Below are 14827 nucleotides of genomic sequence, written 5' to 3'. Positions count from 1 at the left end.
ATGATTATTAGGAGTTATTTAGAGTGAGATATAAGGTATAATAATCTCAAAATATAATAGGAAATCTTCATAACCGATTTTATTTCTTTATTCTTAGATATTACTACCCATCTATCTTCTTCTAAATTATATGATACAAAACTTGCTAGCATTCATGTTAATCATCATGAGAAGACAAAACAGGACATTAAGATAGAATAAGAGTAAAACCCAAAGTTAATTATATGTTCATGAAGTGAAAAGAGAATCACAAATTCTACTAATGCTTGCAGTAAATTGAAAGAGAGAGTCTGCATTGATGGATGCTTGCAATAAATAAACAATATAGTTACAACTTGGTTTAAAGATTGAAAGATTCACCTTTATTTGCAGAGAAAGAAATCGACACCAAGAATTTGAATCGATGACCAAAGCTTTGGCTTCAAACCGAGTGAGTTTCAAAGGTGAAAACTAAAACTTCAAACTGATAAGAGGCTTGACGACAACCGGAGGCTACACATCTGTAAAGCTATGGGGAAGAGACAAGTTAGGGCTTTTTTTAGCTTTTAGGTGAAGAGCAGGAAAGGAGATGAACTAAATTAAAAATGCCCTCTTATTTTAAAATATTATTTTACAAATTTGACTAATAAAATGAGATCTCACAAGATATCTAAATCTAAGTTAATATTTTTTATTTTAACAAATAGTGACCTCGTGAGGTCGCATACATACTATAAAATAAGTCACTTATATTATTAATTAGGAAGATTTTTTTATAAAATTGACCTCACGAGGTCTCTCTTGTTAAAAAAAAATTAAAAAAAATTATTGATGCAAATAGCAACCTCATGAGGTCTCTTTTTAGCGACCTATTTTTGAAGTCTCTTTTTTTAGGTCTCCTTTTGCAATTGTTTTAGTAGAACAATCTTACTCACCGGTGTATCGGTACCTAAACCACAGTGTCAGCGAATCACTCAACGGCAGTAAAGTACACTTAGAATACTAGATTTAGTAGTAGTAGAAGAAGTCCAGAAAAATCCGTTTAACTAAAATAAGAGAAAATCCCTCAATTTATAGAAAACAAAAGGTAGGGTGAAAATGTTCTTATTGTGCCTTACCAGAAAGGTCACAAACCTTTGCAAAAGTCACAATCTTTCGGAAATGTCATAACCTTTCATAAAAATCACAAATTTTCATAAAAGTCACAACTTTTCATAAAAGTCGCAACTTTTCATAAAAATCGCAACTTTTTCATAAAAGTCACAACTCTTCATAAATGTCGCAACTTTTTTCATAAAAGTCACAACTCTTCATAAAAGTCGCAACTCTTCATTTTCCATTCACACCTTTTAAAACCCAACAAGCCCCCGCATGAATGGGGAATGACTCCAAGACAAAGAAACAAACAAGTATATGTACTTTACAAGCAAGAAGTAGTTGCATATGGATAAGTAGGTTTCCCCTTGGACTTTCTGTAGTGAACATATGTCGGATATACTCGGTCAATCGGTAGATACGATATCTTTGAACTGTCGAGCTTTGGTGTATACCTAGACAATCATATGTCACACAATTAACCCTTTACCGTTCATGGTTCTTACGGTTGTGTTCGTTTCAGCCATGAACACCTCCTGGTTTCATAAGTGTATATAGAATAGGCTTTTGACAATAATTCTCTTTGAAACGGCTTACACTTCACACTCACATATGTGATTTCTAATCGGGTCATCGCATAGATACACTATTTGGTCAAGTCTGCCAAACTTAGCAAATCATGAAAAACTTTAAGATTTATTAACTCATTAACAAGCCTTAATGTTTTAACCTCATTCCTGAACATTGTCTTCATCATGAGAATGGATTGAGTTAATTGACAATGTCGAACCGTCAGTCACAACTTTGTTTTTCTCCTTGAATCTAGCTCTTGGGATCTTCAGTCTGTTAGATAGAGTTACCGTCATGATGACTTGTCCTAAGCCGTAAACTCATTACCTTAGATGATCTTTCAACTTTCTCTCTAGTTAGGCCTTTTTGTAAGTGGATCCGACACATTATCCTTTGACTTTACATAGTAAATTGTGATGATTCCACTAGAGAGTAGTTGTTTTCTAATGGTATTATGTATATCTCTTATATGATGAGACTTTCGGTTATACATCATGCTCCATGCCCTACCTATTACATCTTGACTAACAAAGTGTATGCATACTGATGCCAAAGGTTTGGACCAAAAAAGAAACTCTATCAAGAAATTCCGGAGTCTTTCAACTTATTCACCGGCCTTATCTAGAGCACCTAGCTCAGAGATCATTGTAGAGCTAGCGATACATGTCTTTTTGGAAGATTTCCAATTAATAGACTGCTCCTCCACCAAGAGTAAATAAATATCCACCCGTGGATTTTACTTCATTTGATCTTGGTGATCCAATTTGCATCACTATATCCTTTTAATACTGCTGGATATTGTTATAATGCAAGACATAGTTTTGAGTATGTTTTAAATACCCCAAAACTCTTTTCATTTCCATCCAATGAGTTTGATTGGGATTACTTGTGAACCGAATCAGTTTACTAATAGCACATACTATATCTGATCACATACACTTCTTGATATACATCATACTTCCCAATACTCTATCACAATCCAATTGTGAGTCACTTTTGCCTTCACTCATTTGAAATGCAAAGCTCACATTTATTGGAGTCTTGACAATATTGAAATCTAAATATTTGAACTAGTCAAGTACCTTTTCGATGCACTGAGGCTGTGACAATGCTAAACATTATGAAGTTCTAAGGATTCTTATACCTAAGATCGCATCAGCAACTCCAAGATCTTTCATATCAAACTTGCTTTCTAGCATACGTTTAGTAACATTTATGTCATTAGTGTCTCTAGTGATGATCAACATGTCATTAATATACAAACAAACAATGGCCGTGTGATTTTAATGTAAACACATTTATCACTTCCATCATTCTTAAATCCATTTGCCAACATGGTTTGGTCAAATTTCTTATGTCATTGTTTGGGTGCTTGTTTTAGTCCATAAAGTGACTTAACAAGTTCACACACTTTCTTTTCTTTACCAGGAACCACAAAATCCTCAGGTTGTTCCATGTAAATTTCTTCCTCCGATTCTCCATTTAAGAAAGTTAATTTCACATTCATTTGATGAATTTGGAGGTCAGATACCGCAACTAATAATATTAACATCCGAATAGATGTAATTCTAGTTACTGACGAGTATATATCAACAAGATCAAGACCTTGTTTTTTGTCTAAAGCCTTTGACAAAAAGTCTTGCTTTATATTTGTCAACAGTTCTATCGACTTTCATTTTCCTTTTGAGGATTCACTTTGAACCCAGAGGTTTATTTTCTAGAAAAAGATCAATTAACTTCCAATATGGTTGCTCAAGATTGCATCAATCTCACTATTGACACTATCTTTCTAGAAGGACGAGTCTACAGAAGACACAAGAAATGTTACAAAATCATATTCGAAGGAAGTAGAGAGGTTTATTTTCTAGAAGAGGATCAATTAACTTCCAATATGGTTGCTCAAGATTGCATCAATCTCACTATTGACACCATCTTTCCAGAAGGATGAGTCTACAGAAGACACAAGAAATGTTACAAAATCATATTCGAAGGAAGTAGATGTCTTTTGACATTTGATACGCCTCTGAATCTCTCTATTAAGTACATTCTCTTTTTTTCTTTCCAAGGTTTTTTAGACCTTTCACTAGACTACTCAAGTCTAATTTTACAGTCCACAATCATAGGTCCTATTTTAATCCTTTTAGGAATAGGAACTTGGACTTTGGCTAGACATCCCCACACTTTGAAGTATTTCAAGTTGGATTTCGTCGTGTCCTGAACAAACAAAATTGCTTTCTTTCTGAAAAGACAAAACTTTTTATTGTTCCCTTTTGCAGTAAGGATAGTTCTTCCACACAAGTCTTATGGTAAACCTGAACTTATAAGTAATGCAGCCATCATTTTCTTCAAAGTTCGGTTATTTTTTTTCATTCTGCAATTCCATTAGATTTAGGTGAATAGAATAATAGTTTGATGGATAAATCCATTTTCCAAACATATTTCTGCAAAAGGAGATTTATATTCTCCATCCCTATCACTTCTTATCTTTTTCCCAACTGATTTTCAACTTCAATATTATATTGTCTAGACATTTCTATTGCTTCATCCTTACCATTCAGCAAATAAACATAGTCGTTTCTAATGCAATTGTCAATGAAAGTTATGAGATACTTTTTCCCACCACGAGATAGTGTTGACTTCATATCACAAATGTCAGTGTAAATCAACTCTAAGGGATTAGAATTCCTTTCAACAGATTTATAAGAATGCTCAGCATACTTAGATTCCACACAAACTTGACATTTTTATTTATTGCACTCAAAGTTAGACAAAACTTCTAAGTTGATCATTTTTTCTTACAAGGTTTTGTAATTGACATGCCCCAAATGTTCATGTCACAAACATTTTGACTCAAGCAAGTAGGAACAAATAAAAATATTGAGTTTGAAAAGCTCTTTGCGAGGTAGCTTATTCTCACAAATATTTTGTTCCTATTTCTTACAATTTTGTGTGATACAAACATTGTTTAGAGTCATCACCTTCTCAAATGTCCTTTTCGGAAGAACCTTTTCATAACTTTCAATTTGATTGTTCTAGAACTACCCATGAACAAAGTTTCATCGGGTCCAATAAAGGCAATATAGTTCAAATGCTTCTTTTACAAAACATGACAAATGATTATTCACCAATATTCATGTCTATACAAATAGTTATATTTAAAAGATATATCTTTTCATGAAAAGTCGCAACATTTTAAGTGACACTTTTTCATAAAAGAACTCAATCATTTTGAACAAGTATACATATAATTTGGTAGTTTCATATTAGTTATACCATATACTAGTAAAAGAGAAACTCAACAACCACAATATCAAATATACTCCAAGAATTTTGTGGGTTAACATAATACAAAAGTATCATTGAATTTCATATCTTGTGCTTCAAATTAAAATTAGACACTAAGTCTAATTTAACTTTATCATAAGCAAAGAGCCCACACATTTTAAATATGATCTCAAAAATATTTTTCAAATAGTAGAAAATATTTTTTTTCACATATTTTTCTAGACTATCAAAATGTCATTGGCAGCATGAAACCTCTTTTGGAAATATTATTCTACGAAAGAATTATAGTGCTTCAATTCTCTTTGGCAATCTTTACACAATGTCAAAGTTCATTCCATAGAGGCATAAAATCACAAACTCTAAGTCACTGGTCTTTTTCCTCTATCACAAATAGACATACCACTTAGTATTTAGAATACTAATAACAAAGGCAAAAACTTTTGTACAATTTTTTTTTCTATTTAACAGTGAAGTTTATAGAAAACAAAAGGTACATCACTGACTTATTAGATGTAGTTTTCATATTCTTCAAACCAATTGCATAGTCTTATTTATCCAGAGTAGAAAACTACAAAAAAAATTACTCTACAAAAACCAGACACAATCAAATTCACAAGGAGTACAAAACTACAAAAATAAATAAATTCTCCAAACAAAATAAAAGATATTCTTAGATTATCACATAGAAATGCTTTTCTTTTCAAATAGTCTTCCAACTATAACATTTTGACATACTATTTTATCAAACAAAAATGTGCATCTCTCATTCCGCAAACTAAAGAATTTTAAAGACAACACTATTTGCCAAGGAAAATTCATTCCAAAACATATGGTTTGCAGATCTTTTTCCAAAGATACACATGATAAATATCAAAAGAATTAACTTTTAGAAACTATTTTCCTCCTTAGAAAAATAATAAAAAGGTTACCTGGTGTAATCTTTAATCGGAATACCACCAATTTTTCTAGTACATTCTCAATTCGATCTTGCTAAACAAGACACCAAATTCTGAAGAAGTAGTGCATTAATCTTTCACTTCCATGATCTGTTTCCCTCAATCAGTAGAATATAAGAAATACCAACAGTATAATAATTTCCTTAAGATTGTTCTTCATCATGTATTCCTAAGATACTTAGAATAAAACTTTAAAGAACTTGGTAAGAAACAACAAAGTTTAAAGAGTATTTTCAAAACTAGAAAATTAAAACTAGTAGAGAAAATAAAATCAGAAACAGATTAGAAGCAATATACAAAATATTTTTCTCAAAGAAGAAAATTGAGCCCACTGAATGCACAGTGTCCTCTTAAGGAAATTATTCCCCTCAAGTACCCGAGGTTAATGGAATATATCCTCTCAGGATAGAATGATCTTACTCACCGGTGTATCGATACCTAAATTCATGGTGTCAGTGAACCACTCAACGACAGTAAAGTACACTTAGAATACTAGATTTAGTAGTAGTAGAAGAAGTCCAGAAAAATTCGTTTAACTAAAATGAGAGGAAATCCCTCAATTTATAGAAAACAAAGGGTAGTGTGAAAATGTTCTTATTGTGCCTTACCAGAAAAGTCACAAACCTTTGGAAAAGTCACAATCTTTCGGAAAGGTCACAACCTTTCATAAATGTCACAACTTTTCATAAATATCACAACTTTTCATAAAAGCCACAACTTTTCATAAAAGTCGGAACTTTTCATAAAAGTCGAAACTTTTCATAATAGTCGCAACTTTTCATAAAAGTCATAACTCTTCATAAAATTCGCAACTTTTCATAAAAGTCTCAACTCTTCATAAAAGTCGCAACTCTTCATTTTCCATTCTCACCTTTTAAAACCCAACACTTCAAACAAAAAAAAATTCAATATTCAGTGCTCAAACTCAAAACCTATAGTTCAAAATGAAGCAGTCCCACCACAACACCATAATTTAGCATGGTCTTACTTTGTTGCCTTCATATGCTGAACTTGAAACACTTCAAGATGCTCATGTTATCTCATGCCCTTGAAGAGAGTCACAATCTTTCATTTCCTATTCACACCTTTAAAACCCAACAGCTCAAACAACTGCCACAACTTCCACCAAATATGTAGAGTTCGGAACCAAAATGACCATTTCCCCTCTCCAAAATGCATAAAGGGCATAAAATATTTAAAACCAAAATGGACAACTCACTCCTTGTTTATGATTTTTAACACCATTCATGACGTCCAATTTTCATTCTTTCTCGTTGCTCAATTAGCAAGATCCACTTTAAGTGACCATTTAAGGAATTAACTCCGTCAGTCCCTCTTTGAGATCAAAATATGATGTCCATACTTGTGTAGAAGAAAGTAACAGGTCAAATCCCTCTGTCCAAGTGATTGAGTTGAAGCTTTGGGCATAGAGTGGAGCGAGCCCGGGAAAGGAGTAGAGTCCAACAACATTGAACCCCAAAATAGAGTTTCTATTTAAACCCCTACTCAATACGGTGCCTTAAGGAGAATCCGAAACCAATTGCTAGCCGAAGTAGCGCGACAAAGAATAAAGCGGAGCATTCACATAGATTAACTTTGTATGAGTATTATTCTTGTAGATTAACAAGCCAGATAAATTAACTAATAACTAGTCAAATTAATTGAAGAATTCAACAAGCTTTGTTAGACAAAATCATAATCCTACAATATTATCTCTCTTTGACAACCCCTCATGCATTTAAAAAATTAATCATAAAATCACTTCACGCATACTTTTTGACTAAATAAATTAGAATTAGTTTAATTTAATTAATATTTAATCATAAATCTTCATCATACTCACGAATTTACGTATATGAGCAAAATGTCGTAAACCCCCTTAAATTTTTCATATCGCATTCTTAGCTCAACACTTATGTACAATCAAACCTCGTTATTTGTTTGAAAATTTTATAACTACTATAGTGATGTGATATTTTAGAGAAAATAGTCAAAAATCCCCTCAATCTATAGTCGAATTCCCAACTATATACTCATACTTTAGGGTGGTCCTATTACCCCCTTAGACTATTTTAAAATGGAGTTATTTGCTCCCTATGTGCTGAGGTGGCAAGGAATGTGTAGTTCACTCTCTTTGAGAGAGTGAGAGCAAAAACAAATAATAAAATTTTAACTTTATAAGTGTTTCTTTTATTTCATTATTTTTTTTATTTTTTTTAATGTTTCCTTTTATTTTATTTATTTTACTTTTAACGTTCTTTTTCTTCTTTCTCTTTAACAAGAAACACCAACAACCTTTTCTTCTTTCTCTTTAACAAGAAACACCAACAACAACAACATGGGCTGCGGCGGCGGCGGCACCATGTGAACTTCACTCATCCACCACCAATTCTTAGTTTTCATCGGCCTTCCACTATGTGAGAACAAACCCATCAACCATCAATTTCGTTGTGAACCACCATTGCCACTTCCTTTGTAGCTTCAAGATTTTTAAAGTAGGAGATGTAGATTCAAGCATAAACACAAAATTTAAATATTTAGGTATTGCATCTACCTTCCTATTTCAGATCTGATAAGTTTTGACTATCAAATCTACAATAAATATTGAATAGTACAAAAACATTACAATATCTTCATTTTAAAGATTTCTACCCAACTAAACTAAACTAATTGCATCTAAAAATTTAATCCCCAAAATTGACCGACTTTTTGGAGCATTAAATAATTAATGATTTTGAGTGAAATTTCATCAATATCGAGAGAAAAAACAGGAAATGGTGTAGAAATTGAGATTTTGAAGGGTAATTAGGCGATTATTGAAAAAAAGTGGGGATTTTTGAAGGTTGAATCGAGAGAAATTTGGATGAAAATGGATGAAAAATCTCCGGCCGGTGGCTGATGCCATGCCTGGAGATGAAAAAAAAAACAAAATAATTGATTTTTATACATTAAAAATATATATATTACGTGGCGGGCGCGTGTCCAGCACTACTTAATACGAATCTGGGGGTGAATTAATAAGGGGTTATATATTCTACTTTTAAAATGTCCAAGGAGGTAATAGGACCCCCGTAAAGTATGAGTGTGTAGTTGAAAATCTGGCTATAAGTTGGGGGGGCTTTTGACCATTTTCTCGATATTTTATATATATATGAAATAATATTTTATGCTTAGATCTCATTTAGTTGTTATAAATAAAAGTATACATATAGAAGAAAAAAAAGTAGTTTAATTAACCTAATATAACTAATTAGAGAAATGAACAAAAATGTATATATTGTGAGCCATAACTTCCATAATACTATTATCCTCACAAATTCTCTCAACCTTTTCTTCTCTAACTTACGTGATTTTTGAATTCCATGAAAAACGATCTTTCTGATCCATTAACCAAAATGGACACTCTTGGTTACGGGTCGGGTACCGGATCCGACTTCTCTTTTGCTTACAACAACGCCACTTTCTCCGACCGGATTCTGACGATCCAGATTGTTCCGTACGTCAAATCCGAAGGTGAGGGATGCAGCAGTACTGCCGGCGATTGGGACCGGAAACGCAAACGTAGAAGAGAAGAAACCAATAAACAAAATGGTTAGTTAGTTCTTTTAATTTCACTAATTAGGGTTTTTTGAAAAATCTTTTTGTAGAATTTAGGGTTTTTTCTTGGTTTTAATGTGTCTATATTTTGTATGTAGAAGTACAATTTGCATATTTGTCTAATTTTGGTTTTGAGGGTTAATTTTTTTACAAAGGGATGTTTGATATATCTTTTTTGTTGTTGTCTTTATTATGGTTAAAATGATTGTGAAGAATGGGATTTTAAAATAACATGCTTTATGAGGAAAAGATGCAAAATTTAGGATTTGAATTTATTTATTTTTCTGCTCTGTTTTCTTCTTTTTTAAATTTTAATTTTGTACTATCTAGCTATGTTACTCGAACGTTTCAAAAACCCCAATGGGTGTGTGTCGAATTCTCCAAAAAGTAGTGTATTTTTAAAGAATTTGACACGTGTGTGGCATTTCGAGAATTTGCCCATCAGAAAACTTACTCAAGCTAGTTCTGTTTTAACATAATTGCACTTATTAGTTAGTTTCTCCAAGTTCACTTTGTTTTTCGTCATAGTGGATGCTGATCTCATAAACCTTTCAGATGCAGACGTGCTCACGCAATGTGAGGACGATGTTTTGAATTGTACTATGCTGGATACAGAAGATGTCCTTGCTTATGAGAACCAAGATGAGGAAGCTGTTGCAATGGCGGAGGAATCTCCATCCGGCGTTGAGATGACTACAGATCACCCGGGTACCTATGCACTTCCCCACTGTAGACCAAATTATCTTATTTCCATCACTGTACTACTATTTCAAGGATGTCATTTGTTAAGGATTCTAACTGTTTTAACATAAGATCATGATATATGAGAATCTAAGAGATATACTAACATTGCTTTCACTCTTCTAGGCAATATAGGTGACATCTTTGTGTGCATAATCTGAAACCTTAATTTTGTTATGATGTAATGGCATGTGAAACCTAAGTTCCTTTATCATTTTGTGTTTTTTTTTCTCTTTCTCTGTTCTATTTCCTTTTGTAACAAGCTTACGGCATTTTAAAGGTGGTGGTGTTGCTTCTAAGAGCACTGACTCATTCACATACTTGAACTCGGCAGCTGCGCTTCCAGTTAGAACTATACACATCAGTTCTCCTATTTTGGCCGCACAGAGTCCATTCTTTTACAAGGTTAGGAGTCTTTAATGCTCTGTTCTTGATGAGTCAGAAAGTCTTGATGACGTCTTCTTGTTTTCTTCATAGCTATTCTCCAATGGCATGAAAGAGTCAGAGCAGCAGCATGTTACTGTACAAATCCATGCCTCGGGTTAGTATTAAGATTTTGTAGTTGTAGTTTGGCATGTTCTCATTTCATTGTAATGTCCTTTTCTTTAGAAAGTTGTCCTCGTAGAGTAGTAATATTAACCTGATGATGTCCATATCAGAATTCGGGTACAATTGTATTGTCTGAGCTTCATCTGTGTCTATTATCTATCTCATATTTCAATTGGTAAGGCTAGAAAGCAAGCTATTGAAATTGCTTGTAGGTAGTACTATATTATGTTCTATGTTACTTACACTATATCGTGTTCTATGTTACTTACCACCCCCACCCTCACCCTCACCCTCCAAAAAAGGGGAGGTGGAATGAAAAGCATGTCTTGCTATACTCCTATTTACACAGACTAGCCACCTCTTGTGCACTTGATTTGACATTTCAATAACAAGTTTTAGATGTTTAGGATGTGCAATTAGAGAGCAATGTGTATCAATCACTAAATGAAAATTCAGTTTTTTTCGGCTGTTTGAATTCATAGAATTGAAGGGATTCTTGTACTTCCACCTTTTAATTTATCAGATGGTGTTTGATTGACTTGTTTAAGAAAGAAGTATGTTTGACACAAGTTAAATTCATAACGCCCTTAAGTACCCTTTGTATCTACTAGTCTTGAAAGCCATGCCAATTCTTATTGGACATATCATTGAGGGCTAAGTAAAAAAACAAGGGAGCCCGTTGCACTAAGCTCCCGCTATGCGCGGGGTACGATAAAGAACGACAAGGGTCTATTGTACGCAGTCTTACCCTACATTTTTGCAAGAGGTTGTTTCCATAGCTTGAACTCATGACCTCCTGGTCACATGGCTAAGTAGAAAGGTTAAGAAGTAAAAAGTCTTCAAATATAGAAAGGCATCATTCTAAATATCCATTACTTTATCTATCTTGATGATTAATAAAAGGATTGGACACCAGAACAAGAATCGTGTCTCTCAGAAACATTTGTGTGAGACAATGATTGTCTATTCATATGTTTGCAAGGTTAATAACATGTTCCAAGTGGCCCAGTGGTTTGGGCTTGAGACTTCCATGTTGGAGGTCTCAAGCTCGGAACCCCTTGCCAACGAAAGCAAGGGGTTTGCCTTCTGGGTCGAGCTCGTCGCATCGGGCTTGCCTAGTGCGGGTTATCTCTCCTATGTGGTTTGCGAGCTATTGCATAGGAGCGGGGGTTTTACCCTGTGCGCACGCGGCTGCGGATTTCCCTTGTCATAAAATATATATATATTTAAAGAAGAATTCTTACATAGTTATTAACTAGTGAACATAGTTTCCTTTAATTTATGATCACAATTTTTTTCTTTTCACATCCACCTTTCTTTATCTTTTTTTTTTCGCAGAAGAAGCTGCCTTCATGGACTTGCTAAAATTCATGTATAGCAATACTTTGTCTACGATAACACCTACTGCTTTGCTTGATGTGCTTATGGCTGCTGACAAATTTGAGGTTGCATCATGCATGAGACACTGCAGCCGCTTACTGCTCAATCTTCCCATGACATGTGAATCAGCTTTGCTATATTTGGATCTTCCTTCTAGTGTTTCTATTGCTGATGCAGTTCGGCCACTGATAGATGCTGCAAAACAGTTTCTTGCTGCACATTTCAAGGATATCACCAAGTGAGAACACTTCCAAAAAAATAAATTATTACTTACTCTGGTTGATTGAAATTGAAGCTTAATACTGTTTCTTAGAAATGAAATGTGAAGAAAAGCTAGAGTTTTGTTGTCCTCACGAGCTAACTCCTATTTCAGAATGCGTGTGCTTTTCCCAAATGCCTACTTCTGAGGCTTTATAAACTAGCTATTAACGTTTTCCTGTTTGTTTGATTACTGACTAGTGAGATAAAGGACCTCCAATCTTGCCTCAAAAGAGGCTTCTAGTGTCAGATATCAGAATGCTTTCAATTTAAACCTAGATATCAAAACATGTTCGCTCCTTAGAAACGTTTTTTTGATGGTTTAGGCAAAGATATGTCATCTGAACCGTTTCCTAAATTCCTTGCCAGGTTCCAAGAAGAGGTATTGAACTTACCTCTTGCGGGAATTGAGGCTGTTCTCTCCAATGACGATCTTCAGGTTGCTTCAGAGGATGCTGTCTGTGACTTTGTTTTAAAGTGGGCTCGTACCCATTACCCAAACTTGGAAGAAAGACGTGAAATATTGGGGTCACGTCTTTGTCGCCTCATTCGTTTTCCATACATGACATGCAGGAAGCTGAGGAAAGTTCTAACTTGTAATGATTTTGATCCTGAACTAGCTTCCAAGGATGTACTGGAGGCTTTATTTTTCAAAGCTGAAGCACCGCACCGGCAGCGTTCGCTTGCTGCTGAGGAGGGCAATGCATCACGTAGTAGTTTTGTGGAGCGTGCTTACAAGTATAGACCAATTAAAGTTGTCGAGTTTGAACTTCCTCGTCAGCAGTGTATCGTTTACCTAGATTTAAAACGGGAAGAGTGTAATAATCTCTTTCCTGCTGGTAGAGTTTACTCACAGGCTTTCCATTTGGGTGGACAGGGTTTTTTCCTATCTGCTCATTGTAACATGGATCAACAGAATGCATTCCATTGCTTTGGGTTGTTCTTAGGCATGCAAGAGAAGGGGTCAGTGTCATTTGCAGTGGATTATGAGTTTGCAGTTTGGACAAAGCTAACCGAGGGCTATGTGAGCAAATATAAGGGGAACTACACATTCACCGGTGGCAAGGCTGTTGGCTACAGGAACCTGGCAGGCTTACCTTGGACTTCTTTTATGGCTGAGGATAGTGTATACTTCATCAATGGTATTCTCCATCTTCGAGCTGTGCTTACTATCCTCCGGGTATGAGCTTTTACATACTAACAGAAAGACTTTGCTTACAGCCATACTGGACTTTTTAGATGTCAAGAGGGCTTTAAGATGAAGAGGTTATCCAGCCAAAGGTCTGTTAAAAGGGTTTCAATTGTATATTCTCGTTAATTGAAGAAGTTCAGTGCCTATGTAGAAATTGTTGTATGGGCCCTGCTGCTGTATGTTACTGAAACTAACAGACTCAGTAGCTTCATCTGCTTGACATTGTACTGCCTTTTTGACTTGTTAATTTCTTCGAGTAAATAGTAGTTAAAGGAACCATGGTTGTCGTTTGATTGGTGTATGGGATAGACAAGGATATTTCACCGAATCCCACCATTTTAATAATACTAAATAGTTCATGGGATTAGGTAATACCAATAACTAAACGTGAAATAAAATAACTCGCATTTTATTTTGAAATTGTTACCCCTTCTCTTACCAACCTAACGCAAGGTTTATTAGCTAATAATGGTTAATTCCAAATTACTGCCAAACTTTAGGTTTTAGATGAACTGAAAAAGTGCTCTGCTTTGGATCATTTGACTAAGAAGGTGTTTCGATTGGCTTAAAAGTTGGTTAAATATATTTTTAAGTCAGTTTTTGATTTCTGGAAATGCTTAACAAATATAATAAATAACTTAAGGATAAATCAAAAATGACTTAAAATAAGTTAGCAAGTGTTCGGCAAGGTAAAAAATGACTTAAAATAAGTCAAAAATCAAAAGTAGGTCTCTCCTTATTTTTTATTTTATATTTTTTAACTTAAAAGTCATTTAATTTTTTAAGCCAATCTAAACAGGCCTATTTTAATTTAATAATACATTGTTAACCCTTCATGTTTTATATCACGATGAATGTTACAAGGTTGACTAACAGCAATTAAACAAACGGCTTATATTCATTTAGAATAATGTTTTCAATCCCTTCTGAAAGATTGCATCAAGAATGCAAAAGATCAAATAAATAGAGGTGAAACAGAAATGACGATGCCTCTATCTCAAGTTAAGTAGGGTCGACTATATGAATCATCATTCTTTCTTTTCTTATGATAGTAGCGTCCAGGTCAGCTTTCACGCACAAGTATTAGGATAAATGAAAAGAATCACCTTGTATTATTTTTTTCTCCGCTGAGTTTTAAACCTGAGACCTCAGGATTCTCAACTACTTCATTAACCACTAGGCCACACCCTTGGGTGCATGAATCATCTATCATTCATTCCAGCAT

The 14827-nt window shown here is 34.2% G+C and overlaps 3 protein-coding genes across 5 annotated transcripts in view; 1 reads left to right on the top strand and 2 right to left on the bottom strand.

The window, feature by feature from the left end:
• LOC125820445 (uncharacterized) overlaps positions 1-14827 on the bottom strand; it is a 195773-nt gene that overhangs the window by 43113 nt on the left and 137833 nt on the right. The window lies entirely within an intron of this gene.
• The window catches only part of LOC125820432 (uncharacterized), a 430223-nt gene that overhangs the window by 367471 nt on the left and 47925 nt on the right, over positions 1-14827 (bottom strand). The gene's annotated exons all lie outside the window — the stretch shown is intronic.
• LOC125820438 (BTB/POZ domain-containing protein POB1-like) lies at positions 9211-13878 on the top strand. Its single transcript, XM_049499875.1, has 6 exons — positions 9211-9476; positions 10038-10190; positions 10504-10628; positions 10701-10764; positions 12111-12390; positions 12780-13878. Exons 1-6 carry the CDS (start codon positions 9248-9250, stop codon positions 13594-13596), a joined length of 1668 nt encoding a protein of 555 aa, XP_049355832.1. The 5' UTR covers positions 9211-9247; the 3' UTR covers positions 13597-13878.

Source organism: Solanum verrucosum, unplaced genomic scaffold (genome assembly GCF_900185275.1).
Source record: "Solanum verrucosum unplaced genomic scaffold, falcon-dt-bn FXZP01000229.1, whole genome shotgun sequence".
Taxonomy (NCBI): Eukaryota; Viridiplantae; Streptophyta; class Magnoliopsida; order Solanales; family Solanaceae; genus Solanum; species Solanum verrucosum.
Note: the sequence above shows the minus strand (reverse complement) of the source record. Positions and strands in the feature narration are given on the sequence as shown.